Source organism: Lepisosteus platostomus, chromosome 24 (genome assembly GCF_059453375.1).
Source record: "Lepisosteus platostomus isolate fLepPlt1 chromosome 24, fLepPlt1.hap1, whole genome shotgun sequence".
Taxonomy (NCBI): Eukaryota; Metazoa; Chordata; class Actinopteri; order Semionotiformes; family Lepisosteidae; genus Lepisosteus; species Lepisosteus platostomus.
In genome coordinates, this window is record NC_142634.1 from 10,050,116 (window position 1) to 10,078,021 (window position 27,906).

The 27,906-nt window shown below is 42.6% G+C and overlaps 1 protein-coding gene across 2 annotated transcripts; it reads left to right on the forward strand.

Moving 5' to 3' along the window:
* Nucleotides 1-363: 363 nt before the first annotated feature.
* Nucleotides 364-26,773, forward strand: limk2 (LIM domain kinase 2). Of its 2 annotated transcripts, none has more exons than XM_088618451.1 (16): nucleotides 364-467; nucleotides 3,012-3,108; nucleotides 12,050-12,185; nucleotides 15,285-15,394; nucleotides 16,232-16,420; nucleotides 16,866-16,971; nucleotides 18,040-18,254; nucleotides 19,448-19,634; nucleotides 19,730-19,816; nucleotides 20,110-20,241; nucleotides 21,073-21,129; nucleotides 22,297-22,362; nucleotides 23,278-23,452; nucleotides 23,633-23,688; nucleotides 24,319-24,476; nucleotides 25,126-26,773. In XM_088618451.1, exons 3-16 carry the CDS (start codon nucleotides 12,168-12,170, stop codon nucleotides 25,322-25,324), a joined length of 1,755 nt encoding a protein of 584 aa, XP_088474577.1. In that variant the 5' UTR covers nucleotides 364-467; nucleotides 3,012-3,108; nucleotides 12,050-12,167; the 3' UTR covers nucleotides 25,325-26,773. The 2 variants fall into 2 exon arrangements, with proteins under 2 accessions (XP_088474577.1, XP_088474576.1); XM_088618450.1 differs by lacking the exon at nucleotides 364-467 and adding an exon at nucleotides 1,649-1,907.
* Nucleotides 26,774-27,906: the final 1,133 nt, after the last annotated feature.

Genomic DNA, 27,906 nt, shown 5'->3' on the forward strand with positions numbered 1-27,906 from the left:
TTCTTTGGTGCATCAACACTAAATCGTGTGCAAGCGATGAGGTGATTTAACCTGGTGAATGTCAGATCTATCTAAAATGAAGACATTATCAAGAGAACAATGCCTTTATAGCTTGTGAATACCAAAGGCCAAACAAAGTCTGAGGTGTTCACAGGAACACTGGACTGCAGTTTCTAACCTAGTTAGACTTTATAGCCAAACTCGTTAAAGATGGACCATGATCTTGGAGACCATGAGTCGTAACACCTCACCATAATCAATGGGGTCCCAGTGTGATGGTCTGGGCAGGAGTGTCCTGTCGCTACACAACTGCAGTTTTAGTGAATGCCATTAACCAGAGTGCACAGTGCTGCTCGGATCTCGTCTTGGGACATCCCATTCTGTGACCTCTTCCAGAACATGACAACCGTCCGGCGCAACAACACCTACCCTCGTGCTGCTCGGGTAACAGCAGCTTTTTCTAAAAGGTAAGAGTGGGGCAGTTATGTGGCAGTGGATGCCCTACTGCCCGGTCTCGAGCTCCACTGCCAAGTGCCAAGAGCTGGGATGACGTGTGGCATTTAGGGTAGACTTGCCGGTGAACAGGCACTTGTTTGTCCAAGCTGTAGGAGAGGAATGCAACAGAATCCCACAAGGCAGCATCTGCAGCCGATACAAAGCGTGAACCAGGACTGAGCCACATGTGCTGCTAGCCTAAACTTTCACAGGAAAGCCCTGTTCATACGCGGGAGTTTCATAAACTAATGTCTTGTAATAAAATGTTGATTGCACCCGCTGCAAAAAAAAAAAAAAGATTTCCATTTTTGTGATAACTTTGTGAATTTGTTGCAGGTACACAAGGCAGGCTTCTTTTCATGCTCAGCATAATTAAATTATAAAATCAACTAGATGTCAGTGTTGCTCTAAGAAAGCAAAAGTGTGCCTCATTAGTTTCAGTTAAGGCATCCAAATAATCTCCAAACGACGTTAAAATGATAAATGTATTATTTGACACTTCTACTCTGCTAAGATTGATCTAATTGCAGATATTGGTATAAATCTGACTTTTCTTTTCAGCTTTTTAGTTTTCTAATCAAGAGGACAACAAAACGAACTAAAAAGGCTTAAGAGAGATTTGTGCGCTCAGAGCTACTCAACGCGCATTAAATGATATCAAAGGACAACAGCAACGTCCTCGATGCACAGTTTTAGCATTAAGTATTGTTTTTAACAGATGTCTCGGGTGGGTAGATTTGATAGCGAGACGCACATAAATCACAAAGATAAGCCCTTTAATCTGCTTCACCTGTTTGACTTTCACCTGTACGGAATAAAACACCAACATACGCCACTATGGCATTTTAAAAATGCGTCCGTAAATATTTTCACATTCACATTTTTGGGGGGTGGGAAACGTAACTGCACATCACAGGCGAAGGGTGAGGGTTTCATGATCGGCGGGCACCTCGATAGGTTTTCCCACGCCGATGATGAATTAATGCGGACGGCATTAAAGAAGCTATTCCGATGTGCTGCTGCTTGCGTGTCCCTGTCGGCAGACGGGTCTGACTGCAGCCCATTGAGTGACTGGAGAGGGCTTTTTTTTTTTGGCTAAACTCCTGCCCCAGGTGTTGCTGTTTGATCCCTACCGGTCTCCGTACTGGAATTTCAAGTGCATGACGTCACTCCCGCTGCCAACAAGAAAGTTCGCAAGTCCTGGGCAGAACTTTTTTTTTTCCCTCCCTTAGAGAAAGAGGGGGGATTTAACTCCAAATTCGCGGTGTCTCAACTACGGCTAAATAAAGTCTTACGTAACGCTCTCCTGTGTGCCTTTTTCTAATGATAAGCGTACGGCCAGCCCCAGGGAACCATGGTAATATAGGCAAAAGCAAAGTCAACGAGCAAGGTTTAGATGGAGGATCGGCAAGGTAAGTAGCTCATTTGAACTCACTTAGCAAAAGGGTTTATGATGCGACAAAGTTTACATTCTTATCTTTGCGGCATTTGCCAGTAAATCCTAGTTAAATTCGCAATATATATATATAATCTTCACTGTTGCCCCGTTTATAGTGGAGTTAAAGTTAGGGGGGAGCATTTTCAAATTCCAGTATTAGCGAACCTGTTGTAACCTGAATACCAGCCTGCGAACACGCAACTTTCAGGTTTGGTGAGAGCTCCTCCGGTCGCAATTATTGTGTTTAGTTTGGGTTTCTTTCATGTTTTTAATCCAGCAGCCCGAGTGAGGCGATATGCCAAATGTGTTGAGCACCAAAGCTCGGGAAAGCGAAATGTGTGTGTGTGTACATATATATGTGTGAATTTCTTACAATACACCGCTGAACCCTTTCCCCTTGAAGGTTTGTATTGATTCCAGTCAAAAGTTTAACACTTAAATGCACACTTCTGTGTCTACGTTATGAACAGCTGGTGGTTCATTTTTTTAGAAAGGTGTGAAATATTCTGGAAGTGTTGGTGCGCACATTTTAAAAGGCGACGACTGCTTCTCCCCTGCCTGCGGGAAAAAGTCACAGCTCAGTCTGCAGTCGCTCAATTTTGATCCCTGTGCGTGTATAAATTAGCTGGTATTTCATAGCTTTTCTGTCTAAAAATAACTTGGACAAAAAAAGTCCCCCTAACTCAAACCATACTTCGGCTATGATCGTTTGGACACAGATCAATCCCGTAGGGTTACATAATGACACTTTAATGGCTCCTTTTAAAGCTGTTTTGCTTTTCTATTCAGACTGTTTTATCTAAATAAATACCTTTTAACTTTGTAAAAGTGCAAAAAAAAACCTGTTACAATTATTAAAAAATGCAGGGTGTTTTTTAAGGAGCTCCTTTTAAGTTCCAAAATCAAGTAGCGCAGTAAATCGCTGATTTATGCTGCGCTAAAAGGTCGGGGAGGACGGTTGCTTTTGTTACGAGTTCTTAAAGAAAACCAGTCGCTGCTGTGGTGCAAGTGGATGTTTGTGCCGTCCAAATGCGATGTTTTTTTTTTCTCACGCCTCACGACACTGTCTGGTCCTCAGGTGACGAGTCTTACCGTTGTGTGGGGTGTGGAAGCAGGATTCTGGACACTTTCTACATCAAAGTTCTCCAAGACGTTTGGCACAACTCCTGCTTTCAGTAAGTGCAAGAAGCTGCTGTGTGGAATTGTGACTGATGTTAAAATGCGCCTGGCTTAAAACTCACTGTTTGTCCTGTGCAACTGCAGTCTTCATTTGATTTCACTTTGACCAGTGGTTCAGAGATGCACCTTGACGTTTTGTTTTTGTTACATTATGAGCTGTAGCAAATAAAATAGTTTTTTTCCGATAACTACGGCTTTCGCAGTTTTTTTTTTACTGATTTTTATTATTATTGTGGCAAACCTAGTCATTTTCTTTAGCCGGGCTAAAGCATGCACTGAGCTTTTTTAAGCGCTAGACAGCATATAAAGTCGAAATGTATTTGTACTTATTATTATATAGGTACAATATGTATTTAAACCGATACCTTTCTTCACACGCCTGTTTCAGTTTTTGAGTCTTTAGAGACTTCTCAGTGTAGTCTTACCCTCTCTTTCCTATGTTGACTTTAAAGCAGGTGAGCTGTCAGTGGTAGTCATACATCTCCAGGGATTTGAATAGGAATTAACTTCTAGGATCTGTCAGTATTGTAGACAGGCATGTGATGCACGAATTTTAACTGTTCGTACTTCGGTGAATTCAGTGTTGTTAAGTCCTGGGATCTGTAGAGTGCATTTCATCACACAGGATACCAAAGCACTTCTAACTATAGGAGGGGATCTGCTTGAGTGATGTCTGGCACCAGAGTCCCCCATGCATTGAAGATCAGAAGGAGGAGGTAGTAAGTGTCCCACCAGCTGAATTATTGGGATATTTACTCAGATCAGATTATGCTGTTGTAGAGTGGAATTTAGCCAGGACACCTGAGGTGATCAGTGCCATGGGATCTTAATTAATGACCCAGTCAGTTTGACATCTAAAGGGACACTGCTGTAGGAGCTGCTTTTACTTCACATCTCCTTACTGGGAGACTGATGTGGAAATTCGGATCCAGAGGAGAGTCACCCACTCTCATCCCAATACTGGCTGGACCCAGCCTCGCTCAGCTTCTGAGATCTGATGAGACGTTGTTGCCTTTTATGAAAGATTTCAGCAGTGTGACTTTATAAAATGAGAATTGTTGTGATCAGACGTTACACAAAGGGCTGTTACTATTGTGAGTGTGTTTTTCAGCGTCGAGTTCTTTGTGCTGACTAATTCTGAGCCTTCTTGTGTGCATGCCAGTATGGGTGGGGAGAAGCCTTTTGTTATAATTGAGTTTTATTTGAACAGCTCCCAGATTGCATACTTAAGAAAATACTGTACATAGTTGTTACTGTAGCTGTAAAGAGTCACGTAAGCAGGTATCCTGTTCTTAAGATCCTATTGCACAGGGGAAGTGTTTTTTAATAAAATATACATTTTGCTTTGCATAAATCCTTCCAAAACTTTACTTACAATTTGTTTTCTTAGAAGAAAATCCATGGTGGTTTATAGTATAGAAGAATGACAATGTCTAAGTGCCAGGAACAATAGGGCAGTTGCAGTAAAGTAATTTAATAAAACCGTATTGGGGCTGGAACACACTGCATGAGCAATCCAAGTTCCATGCAAACTTGATGAAATGATGTCAAAACAGTATGCAGGTAGTATGCATACAGGGTAATAATGTAAACACCCTGTAGGTATATATGCTTTGTTTGAAGTGAGTAATCGTAATTAGCAGGTTGCGGTACCAGTTTGGCCGTTCAAGACTTGAGTGCAGTCCAGTGGCGTTCAGGGAGAGCAGAGTGCTGCTTGAACAGGTGAGTCTCGAGCAGACTCTGAAAGGAGGTCAGGCCCTGGGCAGTTCTGCTCTCGGTTCATGGGATTACCTAGGAACAAGGGTGGAGAAGGAAGGAGCTCAGCAGGTAGGAGGGGAGTGGCGATACGGACAGGAGGAGTGGAGAGAGAGGGAGCAGGTATCGGCAGAGATAAGGGGCTGAAGACAGGGCAGGAGCAGAATGGTTGATAGAGCCGAAAGTGAGAACTAATATTTGAATTGGTTGCCCACAGCAATAGAGAACCAGGGAAGGCACTGTTCCTATAAAGATCAGATATACGGAACTCAAAGCATGTCTTGCGTTTTTAAAGGAAAACATTTCTTGCTCTTCGTTTTCAATGAATTGTCATTGGAACTTATTTTTATTTAAGTCCATGTGGTTTCACATGTATCTTATATATATATATTGTGTACTTATCTATCTAGTAATCTGTGTGCATAATTGAAGCAGCCAGTGTAAAGGTCCAGTGGACCCTGTAGAACTGTTTTTGGAGCGATTATGGATTTTGCTGAGCAAAGGGGGTTTGTATCTGTGGTTTCCATGAAAGCTCCACCTTCTTTCATACAGCACATTCGAAATAAAAGATAAACTGCATATGTAAATACATCAAATTAAAATAGATTGCACATGAGAGGAGTAAGCAGGTTCAAGTGTGCTTAAGGAGATACCTAAGAAAGGGAGGATCTTATTGTAAATGTCTTTCTTACAGCTGTTCCTACTGCTGGTTTTCAAATACCCGATTCTGGTTAAACTTATGGAATTACTTCATTCAAACTCTCAAAAAAGGGGGAGTGGGGTACGCTGGTAAAAGTTAAGAACAAGTCGTCCCATTTATTACGGTGACCTCTTGTACACCCCAAGTCTGTTTTTTTCTGTTTTGGCAGAAACGTAACTAAGGGTTTGGCTTGGCTCTCTGGCCCCCTACAAACACCCCACACACACACAAAGAGGATTTTGCTATGCCTCGGGAATCTGTGTGGGAGAGGGCTACACTTTGTACTCCAGCAGCTGCAGAGATCTACAGGTTTAATCATTTGTCGAGCAAAACCACAGAAGCGCTGGAAGCCCGCGGGGTCAGCCTGATTCCCCCTGCAGTTTGCCTGGGGTTCCTGTAAAAAGCATTATTATAAATGGAGAGGTGCCCCTCCCTCAAGCGAGTGTTTTCCAGTAGATGGCAGATGCTGTAATGGGACTTCCTTAGAAAAAATAACAGGTTGCGTTTTTAGTTTTTCATTGGTCATCAGTGTGGATAGTTTTCACTTTGGTAACCATGCCAGCAGGACTTTTTGACCCTCATCGTGCCGGAACTGAGGACAGTGTCCGATGACCTGAGGCTTTTACAATGAAATTTGACTTCTGACAGATCAACCGTAATAAAAAATAATTTCCACATGTAGGAGTTAAAAGGAAACAGTGACCACTTGTCAGCCTGTTGATGAGCTGCTGTTTGTGGGGTGTCAAGTATTGAGAAAGTTGGTCAGCCAATGAGACATCCATGGAAAAAAAGCTAATTCTTTCGGCTTTTGGACAATAGCATGTTGAGTAAGAAATAGTGTTTTGCGGGAGGCATAATCGCAAGAACACATGGTTCACTTTATTTTATAGTTGTATTTTGTTGATAGCGTCTGATACTCTGCCATTAATTCACGATCTGCGTTTTTGAAATGCAGATGTTTGATCAGAGTTTAACACCTCTAAATTTCGTCTTGATAAAATCTTTGTCTTCCTGCCAACACAAGTGTCCTTATGTGACATTTGTGATGGCTCTGTGCAGCTGTAGGCTTCTTCCAGTGCAATGTAAACTATCCTTCAAGCACTGTATACATCTATATGTCAGTCAGGTTTTAAAAAAATCTTTTCAGCCTCGCTACTGTAGTGACTTCTTGCTAAATGCAGCACAGCTCAGAGTTTGTCCATTAGGTGCTTTATGAAAAACAGGTTTTTCCTGAAAAGGATAAGCAGCATTTCCATCAAAATCAGGCTCCTGGAGGGAGGGGGAAATAAAATCCTGCTGTTAGCAGAAAACAGTTTTGGAGAGAGATGGAAATACTAAATCTCTGATTCTGCAGTCAAAATTCTGAACAATCTGAGATTTGTGTGAGGCGGAGAGAGAGCCACAAATGTTTTATAGGCTCTAGTCTTTTGGGGTTTTGTTTTGTTTCATTTGTCATCTACCTTGACTACTTCATTGTTGTTTCTAAGCTAAATTCTAGAATGGTGACGCGATGCTTTTCCAGTTTGCTGATACCTACCAGTGTGTAGTTCACAAGTACGCTCCACAGCCCTGCTGCATTCCCAGACACAGATTCAGTGTTGTGGGTCCACAGCCTTGTAGACAAGTATAGGCCTGTGTGCGCCTTCTCTGGAAGCCCGGTCCACAACATCACTCTTTGAACTACGTATCATTTTAATTAAATAATATAAATATTCTTGTAATTGTTGAATAGTTATAGAGCTCTCTCCAGCACTGCATATATCAAATTTTGTAGGAGGACTAAACGGGGTCACGTACATTCCTTACATATCCATTACTTATACAAGATACATTTTCTGTGTTTCTTACAGCTTTGCAGATGCTGTGTAAAATGCAGTTCACTTACTGTACAAATCATAAGCTCATAAGTTAAGCAAGATATTGTGCAAATGCATTCACATGTAAAATACTGTGTAGCCCTCTCCTTCTGATCAGCTCTTAATGCATTTAGTATTTTCAGAGTAGTAGCCGTGTAAAAAAAATAGGAAAACATCAGAGAAACTTGTATTGTAGATTTTTTTTTATTCTAATGTGAAATGCTCCTCCCTGGCTGGGTTTCAGCTGTGGTCGTCATCTTAATTTTATCCTACAAACGAGGCTGTCAGCAATTAGCAATTTGGAGCAGCAGAGAGCCTGGCTGGTTGTTGGGGGTATTACTGCAAGTCCTGCATAGTCTACAGACTTCACAGACGTGTGACTGGACCAGCCTGCACTTTCCTGCAGTGTGGCTGCTTGCTGTTCTTCAAGCTTGAATGGACTTCTTTACTAAGCAGCAACAATGCAGTTCTTATCCCGTTTGTTACTCACGCCGAGGATGGCAGGAATTTAATTTCAGCACCATCACTCAACAGCATGAGGAGAGGTAGAGCTGTTTAAGGGGAGGATGGGAAATCACGCGCCCTCTCGGTTGCTCTTCCGACGTAAAAGCGAGTTACGGTATGTCGACGCAGTTTTGTGCCAGTCTCTTCTAAGGGGTCTGTGTAAATCATGCGTCTGTTTTCTCACCTGCATTTCACTTCCCGTCATACGTTTGCTTGTCTTTATAATACAAAAGGCTAAGTGAAAGTACAGCTTGTAAAACCAACTCTGCTGCTCCTTTTATTGCTTGAGATGATGGCATTCCTAACTAACATGCATGCAGTTCAAAGCTGACTGAAATTTATTACCTGTTAACGGAAACTGAACAGATGTTAAGTCTGTGCTCACGAAACTCGGATGGCTCGCTGCAGCCAATTGTACTGTGAGGGCTCCCTCAGGTGTATCTTAGAAGCACCCAATGTGCTTTGTTGGGTGCTGTTTTATCTGTACAGGATTAAATTCATTTTATGCACTGTTAAAATCTGGCCCCCCATTTGACAAGGACACTCCTGATGGTCTTCACATTTTTGCCACAATTCAAAGAAGCACATTTCCTGCAGTGGTACCTGGTCGTTTGCTTACCAGATTAAGTACTGAAGTCTCTATACTGACATTGCTTAGACTAAAGCCAAAAAACTTGCAAAATATCCCGTAACATGCTGTGAATTCTGAACTATGTGCACCTGAGTGATACATTAATTGAAGATTTACTATTTCACTTTTCCTACTCGGCCACAGAGATAACGAGCATTGATTATATATGAGCTCTGTTTTCGTCCTGTTATTCAGCAGTTGTCTCTGTAGTATTTGAACAGCTGTGTTGCCTAAAAACCAAGGAAGAAGACCACTTTTAGTTGTTAATGTAATTTCTTTACAAGTATAATTCAGTTACAATCAAATTCATTTAGTTTAGAGCTAATTTGGCACGTCCCCGGCAGCTACTCTAATGTGACTTATCACCGGTTTCTCTCAAGTCTGCGGACCTCTTTCTTATCAATCTAAAATGAGCGGAAGTAACTTTCAATTGCTTTCACATGACTGGGTTAGAAACTTGGCATCATTCTGTATAAATGTGTTTGTGAACTGCAGTAACTTTTTTTTTTAAATACATATGTACTTTTCAACCTTGGGCAGAAGGAATTTGTGGTATTGTTTTTTTATTATTATTTTTATAGGGATAAGTGGGTGCAGTAAAGTCCGATAGTCTTTCGGTGAATCATCGATTCAGAATGTTCTCTAAAGTGTTATCTAATGGAATTGGCATATTTGTTTTGGCTGATTAGCTGGGGGATCAGCTGTTCTGTCGATGCAGATATATCTCTGTGATCCCCCAAGCTTTGCAACAGCATTGATGCTTGCCAGTAACCGGTGGGGTGACTCATATTGCTGATGACCGAAAACCGAGAGTCACGGTATGCTCTCAAGCAAAATGATGACCCTCTTCAGCATCTGTAGTGAAGTGTGTCTGATGTCTCTTAGGCTCTCTGAATGTTTAGCACCTACTGTGGTGTGAAGGACAAAAAACTCTGCCCACACTGTGCAGTATGAAAGTATGGTCAAGCATTTTCCATCCGCTTAGAAAAGCAAGGGTTGTTTGTTTGACAGACGGAGAGTTATTTGGCTTTGCCTACCCAGTTTAAATAGCCAAATAGTGTCATTCAGAGCAAGTTCTTAGGTGATCTATTTCTCTTTGGCATCCTGCTAAGATTTCAGCATTTTGTTTTAATCGCTTTAATCATGCAGGTTGCAGCCATTAAATGCCGTGCAATTTCCCAACCCTCGTTAAAATGAAGGGAGTGGACTCTGAGAACCTGCAATTACTCCATGTTCTGTACAATGCTGGATTACAGCCTGTGTTGTTTTGATTGGCTTTGTTTTTCCCATTAAAAAGTCAAGGATGTTAATAAGCACTGTATCACAAGCACAGCATAACAAGAGGACAATGGTTCTACTTCCTGATTGTGCCTGAAAAAGCATTAAAAGAGCGAGCTTTTGTTAATACCGTCTGGTGGTTATAACTCAAAATAAGCCAATGCAAAGATTTAGGAATGGTAACTGCAAATGCATTTTCCATCTTCAAAATAATGTCTAACAGAAGACCACTAGTGTTTAAATGACAGGAAATTAAAGTGATTATGATCATTATGGGAAACTGAAAAGAACAGAGCACAGTTCAGTCAGAGCCCTGTAGTTATGAGGCAGGCCTGTGTTCCATATTAGCAGTAGTGTCAAGACCATACCAAATTCTACAACAGCATAGTGTAGATGGTAAAGAAAGATATTTTAAACTTTGCACTCAGTCTAATTATTTCTTTTACTCCTCCAGTCTGTCATAAACACTATAATTAGACAATACTGTATCTCTTTATTTGACAATATTGAGGGTCCGTGCAGTTTTGCAAATGAATAAAGCACTCACTTATAGTTTATGTTCCTTGTAATGTCTTCGCGGCAACAGTTAAGTCTTTCTTTGACACTTTGCAATCTGAGTTTTCTAAAGATGAAGAAAGTTCTTTACCCTTCTTTCTTTTGCCATCCTGCATTGATGTTTAATGCAAATTTTCATTCATTTCCCGGGATTGCACGTTCATTCTCACTGCATGGATTAATTTCTGGTATTTGTGTTGTTTCTTTAATCATTTATATAAAGGCAGTTTGACATCTAGACATGAACTCCAGTATTCTTTGTTTCCGTTGTAAGTATTTTCAAGTGTTACGGCCGTGCAGAGCCTGTGGTTGTGAATATGATGTTTCATTCCCTGATGGTGTTTGCTCTCCTGAAACCAGAGGGGATCTTGTTTGTGTAACATCAGGGGTTATTAATGCTGGTCTTGGAAGCCCACACAGCTGGTTTTTGTTCCTGCCCAGCTCTCAATTACACAATTGAACCCTTAATTAACATAATAACAGGATTCGTTTGAATTGTTTGAGCTGGTTTCAGCTCTTAAACACGCTGGAGCTTGCCTGCTAACTGTTCCGTGTGAAATACAACATCAAATTCCAAACTTGTAAGTAGAAAAATAACAAATATTCAAATATCGCATGTATTCCAATCAAACTATTTTAGTTCCATTAACGCATCAATTAAGTGATTACGTTAATCAGGAATGAAAACCAGTAGGTGTGTGGGCCTACAGGACCAACACAGTTGGTCCGTTTCCACTGATTCTAGGTCTGTACTCTTTGAGGATTATGGGTCACCTTTTAAAATCTTCTACGACCTGGAGTGAAGGTCACTGATCTAGCTACAAGCCAGCATAATAAATCGATCTACTCCAGCTGCACTGAGGTTTGGGAACTGAGTGCTGCCTGTCCTTTTCTCATTAATGCCTGTTTTTGAAAACGTTCTGCTCCTGTGCATGCGCAAGCCTTGCGGTATTGTTCTGTGCTTTGCAAATCTCCCAAGCTTACTGCTGGGATCAAGCAAGTTACAACATGTAGGAAGACTGCTGCTCCATTGTATTAAAACAGGTAGAGCACTGTTTTATACAGGCCAGGAGAGGCATTCCTTGAGATTTAAGGAGGTTCGTGCACAGTATCTCTGAATTATCTCTAGGCTGCCTGGAGGTGTAAATATAGTATGTTCTGTTCTGGGAAAACAGCCTTTTGATTTTTGTTTTTGAAGTCGTGCTGTGACTATTAAATAAACCACCACCTTTGTCTGCACGTTTTTAGAAAACTCTCTTGTTTTGAGCTGGAACAAAACACGATGATAAACATGACCTCATAAAATGGTCACCTTCCTGCTGCTGTGAGCCTGCAAAGTTAAATTAGGACTGGGGTTTCAATTGTCTGCTTCAGTTCCATTTAAAACCCACTGAAGACTTGCACCTCTCTGAATTTGTATTCTTGCCCTAACTCCACACCTGCTAGTGCTAGTAATCAGTAACGGGTTGTCAAGTGCGATATTCTGAATCCAAGATGAGGATGATTATGAGGCGTTCAACATCATTACCAGCCTACATGTAGAATCTGCTTCAATTTTTGTTTTATAAAAAATTTAATGGCCTGTTTAGTTTGGAATTTCTTGAAGAGAAGGGCTTCTGGTCTTTTTCTTCTCATTTGTTGTCTGGTTCTGTCCTCAGGTGTTCAGAGTGCTGCGACCACTTGACTAACTGGTACTACGAGAAAGATGGCAAGCTGTACTGCCGCAAGCATTACTGGGAGAACTTCGGAGAGTCCTGTCATGGCTGCTCTCTGCTCATGACTGGCCCAGTCATGGTGAGTTCTCGGGGACATTCCACCAAAGTTCACAGAATGTGAGGTGTGCAAGTATTGGATCGTTTTGCAGGTGCAGAATTGTATACTGTGAGTTTTTAGGATTCATGAGAAATCACTTATCTTATGTCGATTTTTTTTTATTCTCCTCTCATCATGTATATATTATGCAGTTATCGGCACTATTAAGCTGAGTGTCCATAGCAGGTCACTCTGAGAGCTCAGCATGCAACTCCTTCCTTTGGCGGAGACAGCACTCCTATCTGTTAGGATTGGAAGTAGAATATAGTATATCTTTCACCTTGCTATTCTAACCAGAGGACTCTTCTTCATCAGGAGCCTCATGAGTGATTGTCAAGTGCTTTTCAGCTCAGGAGCACATCAGACCAGTGTGGTTATCTGGCCTGGCTTCGCTAGCCAAGACCATGGTCGAAACGTACTGCAGTCAGTGCTCAAATTTCCAGTCTTCTCGCCACATGGCCCAGCTTTTATTTAAAGAGAAAAAAGAGGTTTGGATAGTTTCCTTTTCCAGGTCTGCAGAGTATGGAAATCATTTCCGCCGCATAGTGACAGGATTTTAGGCTCTTAGTGAAAAATGGCACGAGTGTCTGTTATTAAGGGTATATTAGGAGCCGGCACATTTTAGTTTGCTTGGTCAAATCGATATTTATTCTGCAGCATCACATATGACCTCATAGTAAAACAATTAATTGTATGGAAAGCGCAGCAGCACAGGGATAGGCTGTGGTCTTTCTGTCACTGCAAGAGTATGCAGTAACATGAAGCTGCATTTTAATATGGGAGCTGTCAACATCAATGGCCAATAAAATAGTTTTTGGTCACCAAATAACTGGTATGTCAATCTGCCATTGGCTCGTTGACTTTTTTTTTTAGATCTTTCAAAGGCTTTTGTAAAAATACTGCAATGTCAATAAGAAAACTGAGTTATAAACCTCTCTATTTTTGGCTGCTCATGTGTGTAGTTTTGCCAAATATTTTTGGCAGATTTCTATCGTAATCCGTGACATTTTAAGTTAAGTGGATTTCAGGGAGGTTGTATGGACTAGCTGCCTGAAGCTGTTGATAGTGCAGTCATTAAGCACAGTTATAAGACTTTTGTTAGTTTGCCTCATGAAAAGGCTGTTGCATACGCTGTATAAACATTCAGGTGAACAGTTTGTAGTGGCTTAACTATATTCATTTGCAGGCTAGAAAAGATCCTTTTGGACATTTTTCTGGTGTTGTATCACGAATGTGCGATGTACGAGTTCCTTTACCTTGATGATACAGACATGATGAGGCTAATATTGCTGCTCTCCCATTGTCAGATTGTCTCAGCTGTTCTGCAGTGCAGAGTTCCAGAAACGGGCCCTTCTGGATATCTTCTAAATTAGCACCTAATGAGAGAGACATTCGTCTAATACTTTATGCCTTTGAACATTTGCAGCACCGCATTAACGTTTATTATTGTGTTGCTAATAAGCACTTATTTGACAGCAGAATTTGAAATGGTAAATAGTAATTGTGGTGAATTAGTGCAAATGCCTGTTTCTCATTCCATAAAAAGATAGAGACTTGAAACCCCAGATTGACCCTGTGGAATGAGTTAGAAAGCTTTTTTTAGTCAGGAGGTGCTTTGAGAAACTAACCTGACTCAGATGGAAAGGTTAGGGTGATTCTGTCCAGTACAGAGACCTTGCTGATACAAACTGCTCTCAAAGTATTGATCACTGTTGTTTGAGTAGGTACAATAGATTCTCCAAATGTCTTTTCTGCTAGACATATGCAGAATTAACTTTTTTTACTGTCTGTGCAGTTGTTGAAGAGTATTATGCTGAGTGCAGTCTGCATGCTCTCTTGTTTTGTGCACAAGAGTGGTTTATGGGGCCTGAGGTGTGATATACATTCCACAGGAATGATGGAAAATGGAAATGTTACAGGGGTACTGAACAACTATGTGTTACATCAGAGCACATCTGCTGTGCGAGTAGAATTCATATGCAGGAGCACTGATTCACAGGTAATCTAGAAGAGCAGAGAAAACCCACTTCAAAGACTCAGAGACAGACATGAACAAATCTGGCCTCTTTCATTAAAGCCATTCATCAAGCAAGTTCAATTTGCTGAGGCCTTAGTTAAGATGAAACAAATTGCATTTGAGTTAAGACATTTTTTAGGACTTGCTTATTTTGATCAGTACTTTGCCAATTTAAAGTTTGATGAAATAAAAAAAATGTAGGTAAAAAATGTCACTATTACAAGCTGTTGCTTTTAACAAACCTCTGAAATAGTGATGCTTACATTATGGAAAAACAATTGAAGTGGGGAGTATTGTCATTTCCATTATGTAATAATGAAATAATAAGGGGGATAGTGATTCAGTAGGAGTCCTAAAGTATATGTTTGTAGACATCTCATACACAAATCGTATTTCTGCTTTTCCAGTCAAGCTTGGCATCTCTTTAAGGCATGTTTCAAAAAGGTATCCTTAGCCTAAGAACCAGGCAGCTTTGCAGCTTGAGAATGTTAAAGAAAGGTTTTGTTGTTGTTGTCTGGTATGTTAAAGGAGTGTCTGTCTAGATATTGTCAGTAACCTATGCGTATTTTTGAAGCACCCCGCCGAGGTGAGATCATTTACATTTGCTTTTGTAGTCCTTGGCTGCAGACGTTATCGGGATAGAATTTTGTTTTCCTTTCACACTACCTTTGATATCTGGTTCTTCTTGGGTGGAAAACAGTAATTTTATCTTGAGGGTTTTGCCCACGTTCAGCACAAAAAAAAAGACCTGGATCCCTCAGGAGATGAAGGGAGGTGCATGTGCTGTAATTTCCAGTCGGGTGAGCAATGAGATGACAGTATGAGAAAATGAAAGGCAGGGCAGGTCCCAGGAAGCAGGGGGGTGTTTTCCTGAGGCCTGATTACCCAAACAAGTGCAGTGCTCCTACCTGCGCAGGCTGTGGCTGCTCGTGTCGCACCCAGTCTCCTGGGAAGGGCAGCTACGCAGTAGAATTGGGGTTTGAAATGTCTTGTCACGGAACCTTGCTCTGAAACCCTGTCCGACCCCCTCGACGCCTGTTTTTCTCTTTCCGCTGTGTGCTCAGGCGGCTGGAGAGTACAAATACCATCCCGAGTGCTTCGTCTGTTTGAGCTGCAAGGTGGTGATTGAGGAGCGAGACACGTACGCTCTTGTAGAGCGCTCCAAACTGTACTGGTAAGTGGACCCAAGGACTGGGGGGGGGGGGGGTCTGCGGGCGGGGTAGGGGCGATTGTGCTTGTGGGGCAGTGCCAGCAGGAACGCGGGTGGTGGCTAGCGATAGCCCTTTGAAAGCAGCACAGCCGTTACATTGTTCAGAAGCATGCAAGAAAGGATACAGACGAGACAAGGCCATTCAGCCTGTGTGACCCGTTGGGTAGTTGACAGCTAATTGATCTGAGGACCTCCTCCAGCTGTTCCTTGAGAGAGCAGCTTCAGCTGATCTGCTGAGATGGTTTGGTAGCCTGGCCCATCCTCCCACCAGCCTTTGTTTAAAGCCATGATAGTATCCACTTCAAGAATGCGAAAGTGCTGTGGTCATATTCGGAAAATGGAATACCCTACTAGGCAGGGATTTTAGTCCTGGAGTCTGGTGCTTGAGAACGCCTGGCTGCGCCGATACTGATGACTGAAGGTTGACGACACCCTGCCATGTGTTCATTTTCAGCTACCTGCCAGTATATGAAACCTATAATTCATGAACCTACTGTGTTAAATACAATACAGCGCAGACAGGATGTCAGAGCTGCATTGTGTGGGAGACCTTGGCAGTGTCCGTCCAGGATTGTAGTTTTGTATATGACTGTTAAGTAGCTCTGTGCACTGGGAACCTTACTAGTTCTCTGGCACCACCAGTGAATATTTTATTTCCTGGGGTGTGTGGACATTTACACATCAGCAGGTCCTGTCTGCAGCTGTTTTGCCAGCACTTCCTGTCTTTTGCATAATAAAGGCCTGTTTCGCACTCGGGCAGGGCGCCCCGTGACAGTTTCCTCCCTCTGTCCTCCTTCGCAGCGGGACGTGTCACCAGCAGATTGTTCTGACACCCGTGCTCGAGAAACGCTCCTCCGTCTTGGCCTGCGATTCGTTGCCTCACACCGTCACCCTGATCTCCGTGCCAGCGGCCACCAACGGGAAGAGGGGACTCTCCGTGTCCGTGATCGGAGACTGTTCAGGTGGCACCACCAGTGTACAAGTCAAAGAGTGAGTTTCCCTGAGGAGTGGACATGGGGAAAAACAACTGCGCATAGACTAGGCTGCGGCAAAGTAGGATCATTCTGTGTGTTTACACGATGACATCATAAGCTGTGTGCATTAACTTCCAGTTGATTCCTCAAGGCTGTTTACAGACTGTAGATTTTCTATAGTTTTAATAAAGCATTTAATAACAGTAAAACACGCTCACTGCATGCGCTGACAGAAATCCACATCTCTGTAGAACTTTTTTGTTGAAAGCAATTTCAAAATACCAAAAAAACAAACATTGTTTTCATCATGTCTTAAAAATAAATCTCAGTGAGTTCAAGGGACTGTAATTGAGTGTTTCAGCCAGTAATACTAGTGTTAATTCAGCTGTTTAAAGAGATGCATGCTGACTCATATGCAGTAGATTTTCTGATTTCTTTACTGTTTCTTCAAACTGCTTCAGAGTTCTCGGAATGCACATTAGTCCAGAAGTTAGGAATGCCATCCACGCCGGTGACAGGATTTTGGAGATCAATGGAGTCCCAGTGGGAACGCTGATGGAAGAAGAGGTAAATTTCTGCAGGACAATCCAGAGAAAACATTTTCAAAAGGAAAATTTTTGCACATCAGTATTTAGCGGTGCAGATGTGAAAAGCACAAGGAAATGAGTTTCTAAACATTTTGTAATTGATTGCAGATCAACAGGTTACCCAGAGCTTTGGTTGGTTATAATCATAGCCAGTGTTGTCCCTTTGAACCCTCATGTCTGGTCCAATGTGTCATCATAAATTTTCACCACTGAACCCAAGAGACAGAAAAGGCTTTGTTAGAAGCTTGGCTGTTATGTAGCTCAGAGTGCCAAATTAATTCCCGGATTTATTTATAATCGATCACGTTCATCCATAAATTAGCTGTTACTGCTTAGAGGCCTGTATAGGAACCCTACAGCCTTTTTAATCACCTTCCTTTGGTAGTGTGAGAGGAAAACTGGTTTTCCCCCTGAGCTTAAGCGCATTTCCCAGAAAATTGAAGTGTTCACAGTTGAAGAAAGTACCTTGGTTGCTAAGCTTCATTGTAATGGACATTTCGTAGCTCGATGCTTGTTTTGTCCATTAACAAGACATTCCTAAGGCTCTTAAGTGAAAGATGGGTGTGGTGTCCTGTGTTTTGTGAATATCTTGGTTACAAAGACATTCTTTTTGCATTCCATTTGAACTCGATAATAGCAAAGAAAATTATGCCCAACCAGAGAGAGTGATGAGTTTCTTTTGAAGTATTACTTTTTAAGATGCGGTTTTACCTGCATCAGTGCTGGCCTATAAAATCTACACCTGAACAGGTTTTCTGCATCTCTTTTAACACCTTATTTGTTAAAGACCTGGAAGGAGAATGCCCAAGCGATCAATTAAGTCGGGAGTTGTGAAGTTGGCCTTACCAAGCTGCATGTTGAAAGTGACTCTCGAACAGCCATTCCTCAAAAAAAAAATCTCTTCTTCAATTGAAGTAACTCAGCAGCTGGAAGTCTGCAGTTAAAGAGTTAAAGGTCACTGGAAGGTCTGCAGCACTGTGGATCTTCTTGGCCTAACCTGCAGTCTTTTCAAGTTGCTCTTCTTGTGGTTTCTGGGGTGTGTGTGTAGGTGGAAGACCTAATTCAGAGGACGAACCAGACCCTCCAGCTCGTGATCGAGTATGATCCGGTCAGGCAGCGGCTCGACCGGCTCCGGCTGGGCTCTCCTCGTAGCCTTCTGAGAGTTCCCGGTGCTTCCCGACTGCGGCTGCCCTCCCCCGCGGATCCGGTGCTGGAGAGCAGGGAGACCCTGGAGGACAGCACACTGAAAAGGAGGTCCCTGAGGTACAGGAAAGGACAGGGTGGACTGTTTGTGATTGTGAGGGGTATAAAATTCCACTTAAATGAAACTTGGATTTGGACAGAAATAAAACTCGCTGGGGAAAAAGAGAACTATGTGGTTTGTGAGGTCAGTCGCAACACGGCAGCCTCAGATGTGTCATGTGGAGAGAATCTCCTGGTGAATTAAAAAAGGTTTTGCGAGAGATGTCAAGGTGTGTAATTTATTGACAATGGCACATTCCAGATTGGTTCAATCAGGTTAGCCTTGAAAACAAAAACAAAGAACTAGCCTCAAAATTCTTGGGATTCCCCTGAGCATTGTCATTGATCTTCCCAAGGTGAAAGGTTTTACCCAGATAAAGGGCATTCTGGAGCCATAAAACACTTCCAGTCCGTGTACAGGTTCAGTTTGACTTCTTTCCTTTACTGGCAGTTGTTTTTTTGCCAACACTGACAGTTTCAGAATTGACAATTTTGTGTTTTATCCCATTAGTGTTCTCACACTATCCTTGGGGCATTCTGGGTACAGGTGACCCGAACTCAAACCTCTGATGATCATCTTCCTTTGCCCGTTGAGGTTTTCAGGAGGCCCTAGTTAACATCCCATTAATGTTCACAATCAAGTAACTTGTCCCCGAGTATCAAGTACAGTTAAAAATACACGTGGGCTTCCTCCTAAAATAACTCATCGTTTCGAGTAACTGAATCTCGTATAGCAGGGGTTGGCAATCTTTTCGAGGGTACATGCCAAGAGGTAGCTCGTACACTTGTTTTAATTGATTTACATGTTCTTGATATTTTTTTATGTCAATGATGGCTCAAGTTCAAACATTTTCAGCGAAAATGTACTGTGGCGTGGCCACCAAAAGCTTTCATTGGGTAGCATGTCGTGCATGCTTTTTTTTAGACTTCGTGTTAGACCATCGTTCTGATCATTTGTTACTTAATTTCTTGGTGGCTTATTAGACTTTTTACTGCACATGCTGTTAAAGATCCCTCTGCAAGACAATAACGGCACACGTGCCTCAGCTTACCAGCCTCTATCTTAGAGATCTTAAGCTCCACAATTACAGGTGTCCAAGTAATTTCTTTAAGGGATCTTTTATAGACCAACGTAGTCATGCTTTTCATTCAATAATGGCTATTTCGTGCTTCACTCGGTATTCCATTTACAGCTGTTCTCTCACTTGTTCTAGGCGCAGTAACAGTATTTGTAAATCCCCTGGCCCTGCATCTCCCAAGGAGTACCCCGGTCTGTTTCGGGACATCAGCCGCTCCGAATCCCTGCGTTCCTCCACCAGCTGCTCCCACCGAATATTCCGGCCCTGCGACCTCATCCACGGCGAAGTGCTGGGAAAGGGCTTCTTCGGACAGGCCATCAAGGTCAGCTACAGCTTCAGCGTTTGCCATTTCCACATGGCATTTCCCCCCTCTCCGGCTAGTCCTTGTGGGTTAACCTGGCTGGTGTCTCCTTTCAGGTTACACATAAGGCAACCGGAGAGGTGATGGTAATGAAGGAGTTAATTCGTTGTGATGAGGAAACCCAGAAAACCTTCCTGAAGGAGGTGAGTTCTTCTGACCCTGCCAAGCCCAAGCAGGACTTTTTTAAATGTGGACTTTCTTCTGCCTTTAAGACCGAGGGTTCACAAGTAAAAAGTAGCCAGTATCTATAATAGGATTTTTAGACCTTGTGTTATTTTAGTATTAAGTGTGCAAATCTTTAGGAGTCTTTTTTTTTTTGCAAAAGTTTTTCTTCATTTGACTGAATAGATTGGATCTTGGCGTGTGTGGACAGACGATGTTCTAACAAACATGGAGGAACAAGCTTAGACAAATTCTCCTTTGTCTCTTCCCCCAGGTGAAAGTAATGCGGAGTTTGGAACACCCTAACGTCTTAAAGTTTATTGGAGTGCTATATAAGGACAAAAGATTGAATTTAATAACGGAGTTTATAGAGGGGGGGACGCTCAAGGATTTCATCAGAGACATGGTATGTACAAAAGATAATTTGTTGTCATGCTCCCTCTCACCAGAATAGTACCCTTTTTCACTTTCCAGGATAAATACAGTAGTTTTGCAGTAAGGATAGTTTCTGCTTAGTAGGTCACCTCCAAAACATTCTGCATAAATAGGAGCTTAAGGGCTAGGGATTGTCTGTATACTCAATGGGAGAGGACACCTAACAAGACAATGAAGTAAAACCTGTTCCAATACAATACACAGTTTAGAAAGATCCTCCCCCAATCTATCAGATTGCTAATGTTTTGTGGATACCAATGCAGTGTCATGCAAATGTAGAACACTCATACAGTCCTACGTTATCTCAAGCAATCATTTGCACATTGTATAGCTGCGACTATTCTCCTCTTACCCTACATGTGTTTGTAAAATCTGTGAAATGTAAATGTAAAGAAAACATTGCCATTAACTGGACATTCAAGACAGGCTGGGTCATCTCTGCTCCTGGAGCTGAAATAACCGATCTTGTAGGTCTCGTTAAGGCAGCAGCAGCTCGAGAGCTGGGAGGAGTTTGTAAATTGGTCCAGTTAACCCAGTAATAAGTCAATTTGTTCTTAGCCGAGCTGGACAGAGAGCCTGTAGGCTCATTGTCCTCCAGGACAGGAGCTGGGCCACCCTTGTGTAGGCTGTTGTGAAATGACAGTAGTTGATAGCTGTGCCTGTGTCTGGAATTTTGTGTTTACGGGGGCTGAAGTAACACCCATTTCCTCCAGAGGTGGAGTTTATCTTGGGAAAGATTTGGAAGATGAAAGAAACCCCTTTCAATTCTCAAGTTTGTTTTTCCCCCCCTTTAAAATGACAGGATCCGTTCCCATGGGAGCAGAGAGTTAGTTTCGCCAAAGGCATCGCTTCTGGGATGGTTAGTATTGTGCTTTTTTTGTGTTGCACTTTGGACATCCTTTTTAAACTCATAACCTGACAGGAATGTAATGTTTTTTGTTATTCTGTAAGGGATTGACAGTGGAGCTACTAATATTGCAGTAGGTTGCATGTTTTAATGTGAATCTGCAGAGCATTTTTTTTTAAATTCACGACTTTAATAATGCCTAAAAATTTACAAAGAAATAATTGCGTTGCTGCACTCAACATAATATGAAGTTTTACATTAAATTAAGACTTCTAAGCCTCAGTGCCCAGTTTTAATTTGCTAGTCTGTTTTGGAATATTTGTAAAGTACTAGAAATCTCCTGTGTTTTTTTTACTTTACTCTCAAGTATCTCATCTTATTCACACACCAAAGAGCCAGTGGAGTGTGAACACTGCAGCGTGGCCTAGAAAGCTCTGCTGGTCTCCAAGGAAACACACTTCATCTTGATAGCCATGTTGTACTCGGTGTTTATTCATCTGTTGGGCTACACTGGCTGCTTTCAGCACAAGACGGGCACGGTCTTCATGTTGAAGTGCTTCGGCAGGAGCTACATGATGGACTTTCAGTGCAAAGGACAAATGTTTGCATTTCCAAACAGAAAACAGATTAGGGGCTTGATGTGTCACACCCCATCCCTCTGAGCTGCTCCGTTATAAACCTTTGAGATGTCTTTTTCTCAGATGTGGTGCTGATGAAACTGCTCGCTTTCTCCTTTTGGTGTCATAGCTTCTGATGCAGACACTATCAGGTGAACTGTCATCCTGCTGCAACATAGCAGTGCTCCTGCAGTGTCCAGACATCCATTTACTACCCGCTTTGTCCAATTCAGGGTCACAGGGGAGCCAGTCCCAGCAAGCAGCGGCACGAGGCGGGGTACATCCTGGAGGGGACACCTGTCCATCACAGGGCAGACACAGACACGCACACACTCACACCTAGGGTCAATTTCTCCAGGACAAGTCTTTGGACTGCGGGAGGAATCCGGAGCACTCGGAAGATACCCCCAGCAGCCTGGGGAGGACATATAAATTCCATGCAGACAGTGACCATCCTGCAGTGTCACGGTTATTAAATTTCACCCCGCAGTAATTGGACCGAGAGATTGTTTTGGGATCGGGAAGCCTTTTTGTGTTCACTTGTTGTCATTGTTTGTTACAGGCTTATCTGCACTCAATGAGCATTATCCACAGAGACCTGAACTCGCACAACTGCCTGGTCAAGCTGGTAGGTCCCTCAGGGGCTTCCTGCCCTGTCTTGTGTTGGGGATTTCTGGGTGAAGGACAAGGAAATCCTTTATGGAATTTGCCACATGTTTTTAAAACGTTTTGTTTTTGAGGCACGAGGAAGTAAGGTAGTGAACATTTAGAATGCAAGATGCCAAAAAGATCCCGATACCGAAAGAGAACAGCCATAAGAATATGTAAATAGGATGAGCTGAAAAAAGAGAAGTGGTTTAAAACAGGATTCCCTTGCTGAGTGCCCATTGCACCATAGCATAGACAAACACACAGGAATCCCGGAAATGTATTTATGAACAGAAATGAAATTATTATTCCTCCTTTCGCTCATATAGCACTTTTCTGGACACTCCACTCAAAGTGCTTTACAGGTAATGGGGACTCACCTCCACCACCACCAGTGTGCAGCCCCACCTAGATGATGTGACGGAAGCCATAGTGCTCCAGTACGCTCACCACACACCAGCTCTCAGGGGGGAGGAGAGTAGAGTGATGAAGCCAGTTCAGAGATGGGGATTATTAGGAGGCCATAATTAGTAAAGGCCAATGGGAATTTGCCCTTTTTTTACAGTATAGTGTCCCCGTCACTATACTGGGGCACAAGGACCCACACAGACTGTAGGGTGAGCGCCCCCTATTGGTCCCACTATCACCACTTCCAGTAGTTATCTTAGCTTTCCCAGGAGGTCGCCCCTCCAGTTACTTCTGAGCTTCAGTAGGCTTCAGTTGTGAGTTGCAGAGAGATTTGGCAAATTAAATTGCTTCTACTGTTTTTTGTGCGATACTTTTTCCTCGATGTCTAGGCGTGTTTTTCAGCGCGACAATCCGCCGTCTCAGCAGGCGTGGTCCAAGTTAAAAAATCTCAATGACGGCCTCTTTTTTTTTTCGTCCTCCCGCTCAGGACAACACCGTGGTGGTGGCGGACTTCGGCCTTTCCCGTCTGATCGTGGAGGAAAAGAGCCGGGCTCCTCCGGAGAAGCTGTCGGCGAAGAAGCGGACGTTCAGGCGGATCGATCGCAAGAAGCGCTACACCGTGGTGGGGAACCCGTACTGGATGGCGCCGGAGATGCTGAACGGTGAGCGGCAAGGCTTTCATTTCTCGCTCCGTCACGTTTGTTTGATGGCCGCGCTCTTCCTGGGTCGTCATAAAGGTTGGTTACGGACCAGCAGTCTTGGAATGGCCCAGTGTTTTCTTTTTCTCTGCCATCTTGGAACTTAACTTTGGACTTTTTTTTTCTCTTGACGCTGTTTTTCAGGTAAACGATATGACGAGAGGGTGGATATTTTCTCTTTTGGGATCGTGCTCTGCGAGGTATGACCCAGATTTCTACATCTTATTTTGACTATAGGTCTTTCTCAGTTTAATGTTTGCAGTAGGCACTGGATCACAGTTTGAAACAGTGTCAGGAATTAATCCATTTCTTTAATAAATACAAGAGTTTTATTATGTTCAATAAATATTAAACCTGTGTGGTATTTGTCAAGGATGTCTTTTCAGCTTGTATTAAACTAACAAATCTTGTGCGTTCTACCAGGGATTACTTGTATATCTTGCACATTCCCATAAGTCTGAATGTGCTATATGTACACAGATTATTCCTCCCTTGGGATATTTTAAATTGTGTCCTACAGCTTTCAGAAAAATGTCTCACCCTAGCCCCACAGGTGCTTTGCGGATGGCTTTCGGATGAAACTGATGTACAACATGCTGAAGTGTTTCAGTAATTCCTGTCAGATGCCTTTGTGACCCCAAATGTGACCAGCAGTCCCCGTTGGTTTCATCACTACGAATATTTTCATTGCTGAGGGGCTATTAGCATCCACAGAGTGGCTGGCGGCTCAGTGCAGCCATGACAGATTAATTCAAGAAACTCTTAACTCCAGAGCACGGAAGTTTCTAAACGTATGGAGGTAATGACACGCGCAAATCTCCTGTTTTAAGATTATTGGGCAGGTGTATGCTGACCCAGAATGCCTGCCCAGAACTTTGGATTTTGGACTCAATGTGAGGAAGTTCCTGGAGAAGTTTCTTCCTGAGGATTGCCCCTCGGCCTTCTTCCCGCTGGCTGTAGCTTGCTGTGATCTCGTGCCTGAAAACAGGTGGGTTTCTCTCTTCGTGGCGGAGTTATTTCTGCCTTGCACTCTTCCCTGTGTGGAAAGAAATACGGTCCTGGATGATTCTAGCTTCTTGCCAGCATGGCTCGGAACCGCAGCTTTAAAATCTAAATACTTTTCTCACCGGCAAAACAGTCACTTCTTCCCTTTATAGGCGATGTTTGTTATGGCTGCTGTCTTAACGTATTTAAGCCATAGCCTCTTCTTAATTTTCAGTAAGATCAAGGACTGATTATTCAGATGACACCGTCGTTCTTTTGCTGCCATTTATTGCCACTGATGTCTGGAGGAATATCTTAGCATGATTGTGGGAACTGTAATGGAAGTGTGGAGGAGCTCTGTACACTGTGAGAGTGTGGGTTAAGGGCTTGGGCACATGCCTTGACAGCAAACCCCCAAGTGCTTAATGTGGGCAAAACCTAAAACCCTGGCCCACTGACACCAGCCATCTTCACTGCTTGATAAACCACAAATGTAGAGGAAAACGAACCAGAGGTCTTCTCCGGCTTTCCAGAGAGACGCGTGTGGAATCCAATTGCCTTCTCTCGCTCCCTGTTTTGTTTTGGACCCAAGCGCTGCTGATTACTTTTCCATGACCGAACCGTTGTGCTCCTCTGCCAACCCTCTCGCGCAGGCCCACCTTCGAGAAGCTGGTGGACTGCTTCGACGCGCTGGCCCTGAACCTGGAGCTGGGCATCCCCCTGCCGGCCGAGCTGGAGGTGCTGCACCACCACCTGTGTGGAGCGCACAGCCCCGTGGGCGCGGACCTGCCGGGGAGCGGGCCCCCGGTTCGGCACCCGGGCAGCGCCAGCCTGGGCGAGAACGGGTCCTAGCTGCCGCCCGCGCCTCTCGGGTTCCGCACGTCCGGGGCGCACCGCCCTCCCTGTGAGAGGCCTGCGGAAAAACGCCCGGCCCAGACTCCATACCAAGTGTCCGTAAGTCCGATGAAATCCCGAGTATGATAGATTTCTTCAAATGTAGCGTTTTAACAAAAATGTGTAGCCGTTGAGCGATACTGGACTGTTGAAAACGCCGAGGCCAATGAGCATTTCAAGAGCGGCAAGCTGTCTTCTGCTTGATGTACGATTTAATGCACAAGCAGTGTCTCAAATAGCTGCATCTATTAGACAAAACTTCAACGGGACAAACAGTACACTACATTCCTCATTCTGGATTCTGATGCCAGAGAAAACAAATGATTTTCTCTTTAATTCCATCTGTGGGATATTTGACCTGACTTTCAATGCTTTGATGTGTAAAAGCTTGATTTTTTTTTCTTTGTGAAGATTTCAGTCTGTTTACTATGTGCCGGACATGCGCTGTCTTAGCTTAGCATAGTGTGATTCCTCCATCACCGTTCATCAGTCTGGTAAAATCTAACTGCTGTTAAATGCTGCAGTCATGTACACAATATTAAACTTTAACTGAGTTTCCATTGACCATTTAGAAAGATGACCTATTGGAACAGAGCTCAGCAGCAATGGATAAGACTTTCAAGTCAGACAGCTACAGCAAAACAAATCTTTAGGGGAAAAAACTATAAAAAATTACATTCAGTGCTAAAGTAGTATATTACATAATATTATAAGACTACCTGAATGGCACTGTTAACTTATCACTTTTGTAAGATTTCCTTATTTTGAATCTGCTCAGCTTTTTCGGATTGTATTGTATTTCAAAGATGCATAGAATTCAGTCAGTGCTACCAATATTTGGGAGCACAAAGATGGACCGTAAATTTCATCCAGCCCCTGTCTTGCTTGGAAGCAGCAATCTGCTGATTCAAAAAAGGTACGATATCCCCCTTTCGGACACTACTTAGAATGAAGATTAGCACAAATGTGTTAACGAGACAGTTTCACGGTTGAAATTTTGAATGTATAGTGATTGTTTTTTTTTTTTAATGAGACACTCTCATGCATAACTTAAAATCACAGCCACAGTTCATTCCTAAAAATGATTTGTACAAAAAACTGATTTATTTTTTTTAAGAGGACTGTAAAATAGAAATATATATATATATGAGTGTTTATATATTCTTTTTTTTGGCCAGGGAGCATGTTACTGATCTTTTTTTTAACATGCTTTCAAGAAATAAAAACCATTAGACTGCAGAATGTGAAATAATGTGTAAGAGGTTGTGAAATCTGATTTTGATTTGTAATTTTTCTAAGGTACTGACTTGTAAAGAAAGTGTAACCACTACAATATGTAGGATGATAGTGTTGTCCTTGCTAAAGGAGGTGTTGCAATGGAATAAACAATGAAAGTGTTCTGAAACACATCTGAATCTGTGACCTCACTGGGGGATGTATTATTTGAAGGACTAACTAGGGTGCAAGTGAACTGTAGATTAAGTCTTGTAACTGGTCAAGTAGATTCTGACTTGATGAAGGGGTCACCTCTGACCAGGTATCCTGACGGCCTTGTGCTGTGCGAAGGTGGCATTTTCTGTTCCCTTTGAAACGGGCAATGTCTTGCTTAAGCAGAACTTCTAGCTTCTTCAGAAATGCCTTAGTGTGATCCAGCTCCTTACCACAAGGGGGGGCTCATGTTGCAGAGATGAACTACAGTGTGTATGTTGCTCAGCTGAAAATTCAAATGTGAATTGTTTTTCTTATAAAAACCTTTGAACATAATTTTGGCAAATCAAAGATGGTCTTAACAAGACTTAAATAACAGTTTTTATGTTGTGCAATTGTTCTGTACCGATCATAGGAGATCCACATCACCTGGTTCATTTTGGATCAGAGCCTTGTTAGGGTCCAAAGAGGTAACATACTGGTAATGATGCAAAAGAGGCAGATGACTGTTTTTGAAACCTCTAACCAAGCTGTCTAATTTGATGAGAAAAATTGCCATAAGTAGACTACTTACCATGTTGTGGATCACCCAGTATAAAATGGGGTTCAAGTCTACTTAAAGTTGTTTTTGTTATAATTGAGTGTACTATACTTCTGGGAAGCATGAAACAAGCCACTGTTATAACTATGTCTGAGACTAACCCTGGAGAAAAAAATGATTTGGTGTTAATTCTGTTTTTAATTAACCCCTCCAACTTCCATTCTTGAATTCTATTTTTCTTATTACTGAAATGTTCCAAAGTAAAGGTGTTGACAGGAGATTGTGCTACTGTACCTGCCTTAGATCAATTACTCCTAATCTGAAAATAATGTGATGTGTCCATGATGCGTCTTGCAGACTGGCACAGCTCCATACTTGAACCTTACATCCATTTATTAATACTACACTTTCGCTGCCGCCATCGACAAACTGAAATTTGTACTTTTTTTGCCAAAAAGAAAATGCTTTAACAAGTTTTGGAAGCCCCCACTCAAGAACAGGATGCATGTGACCCGAGATGGCGGTGTGCCATCATTGTGACATCAGGGCGGAAGCTTGGGAGCTCCCTGTG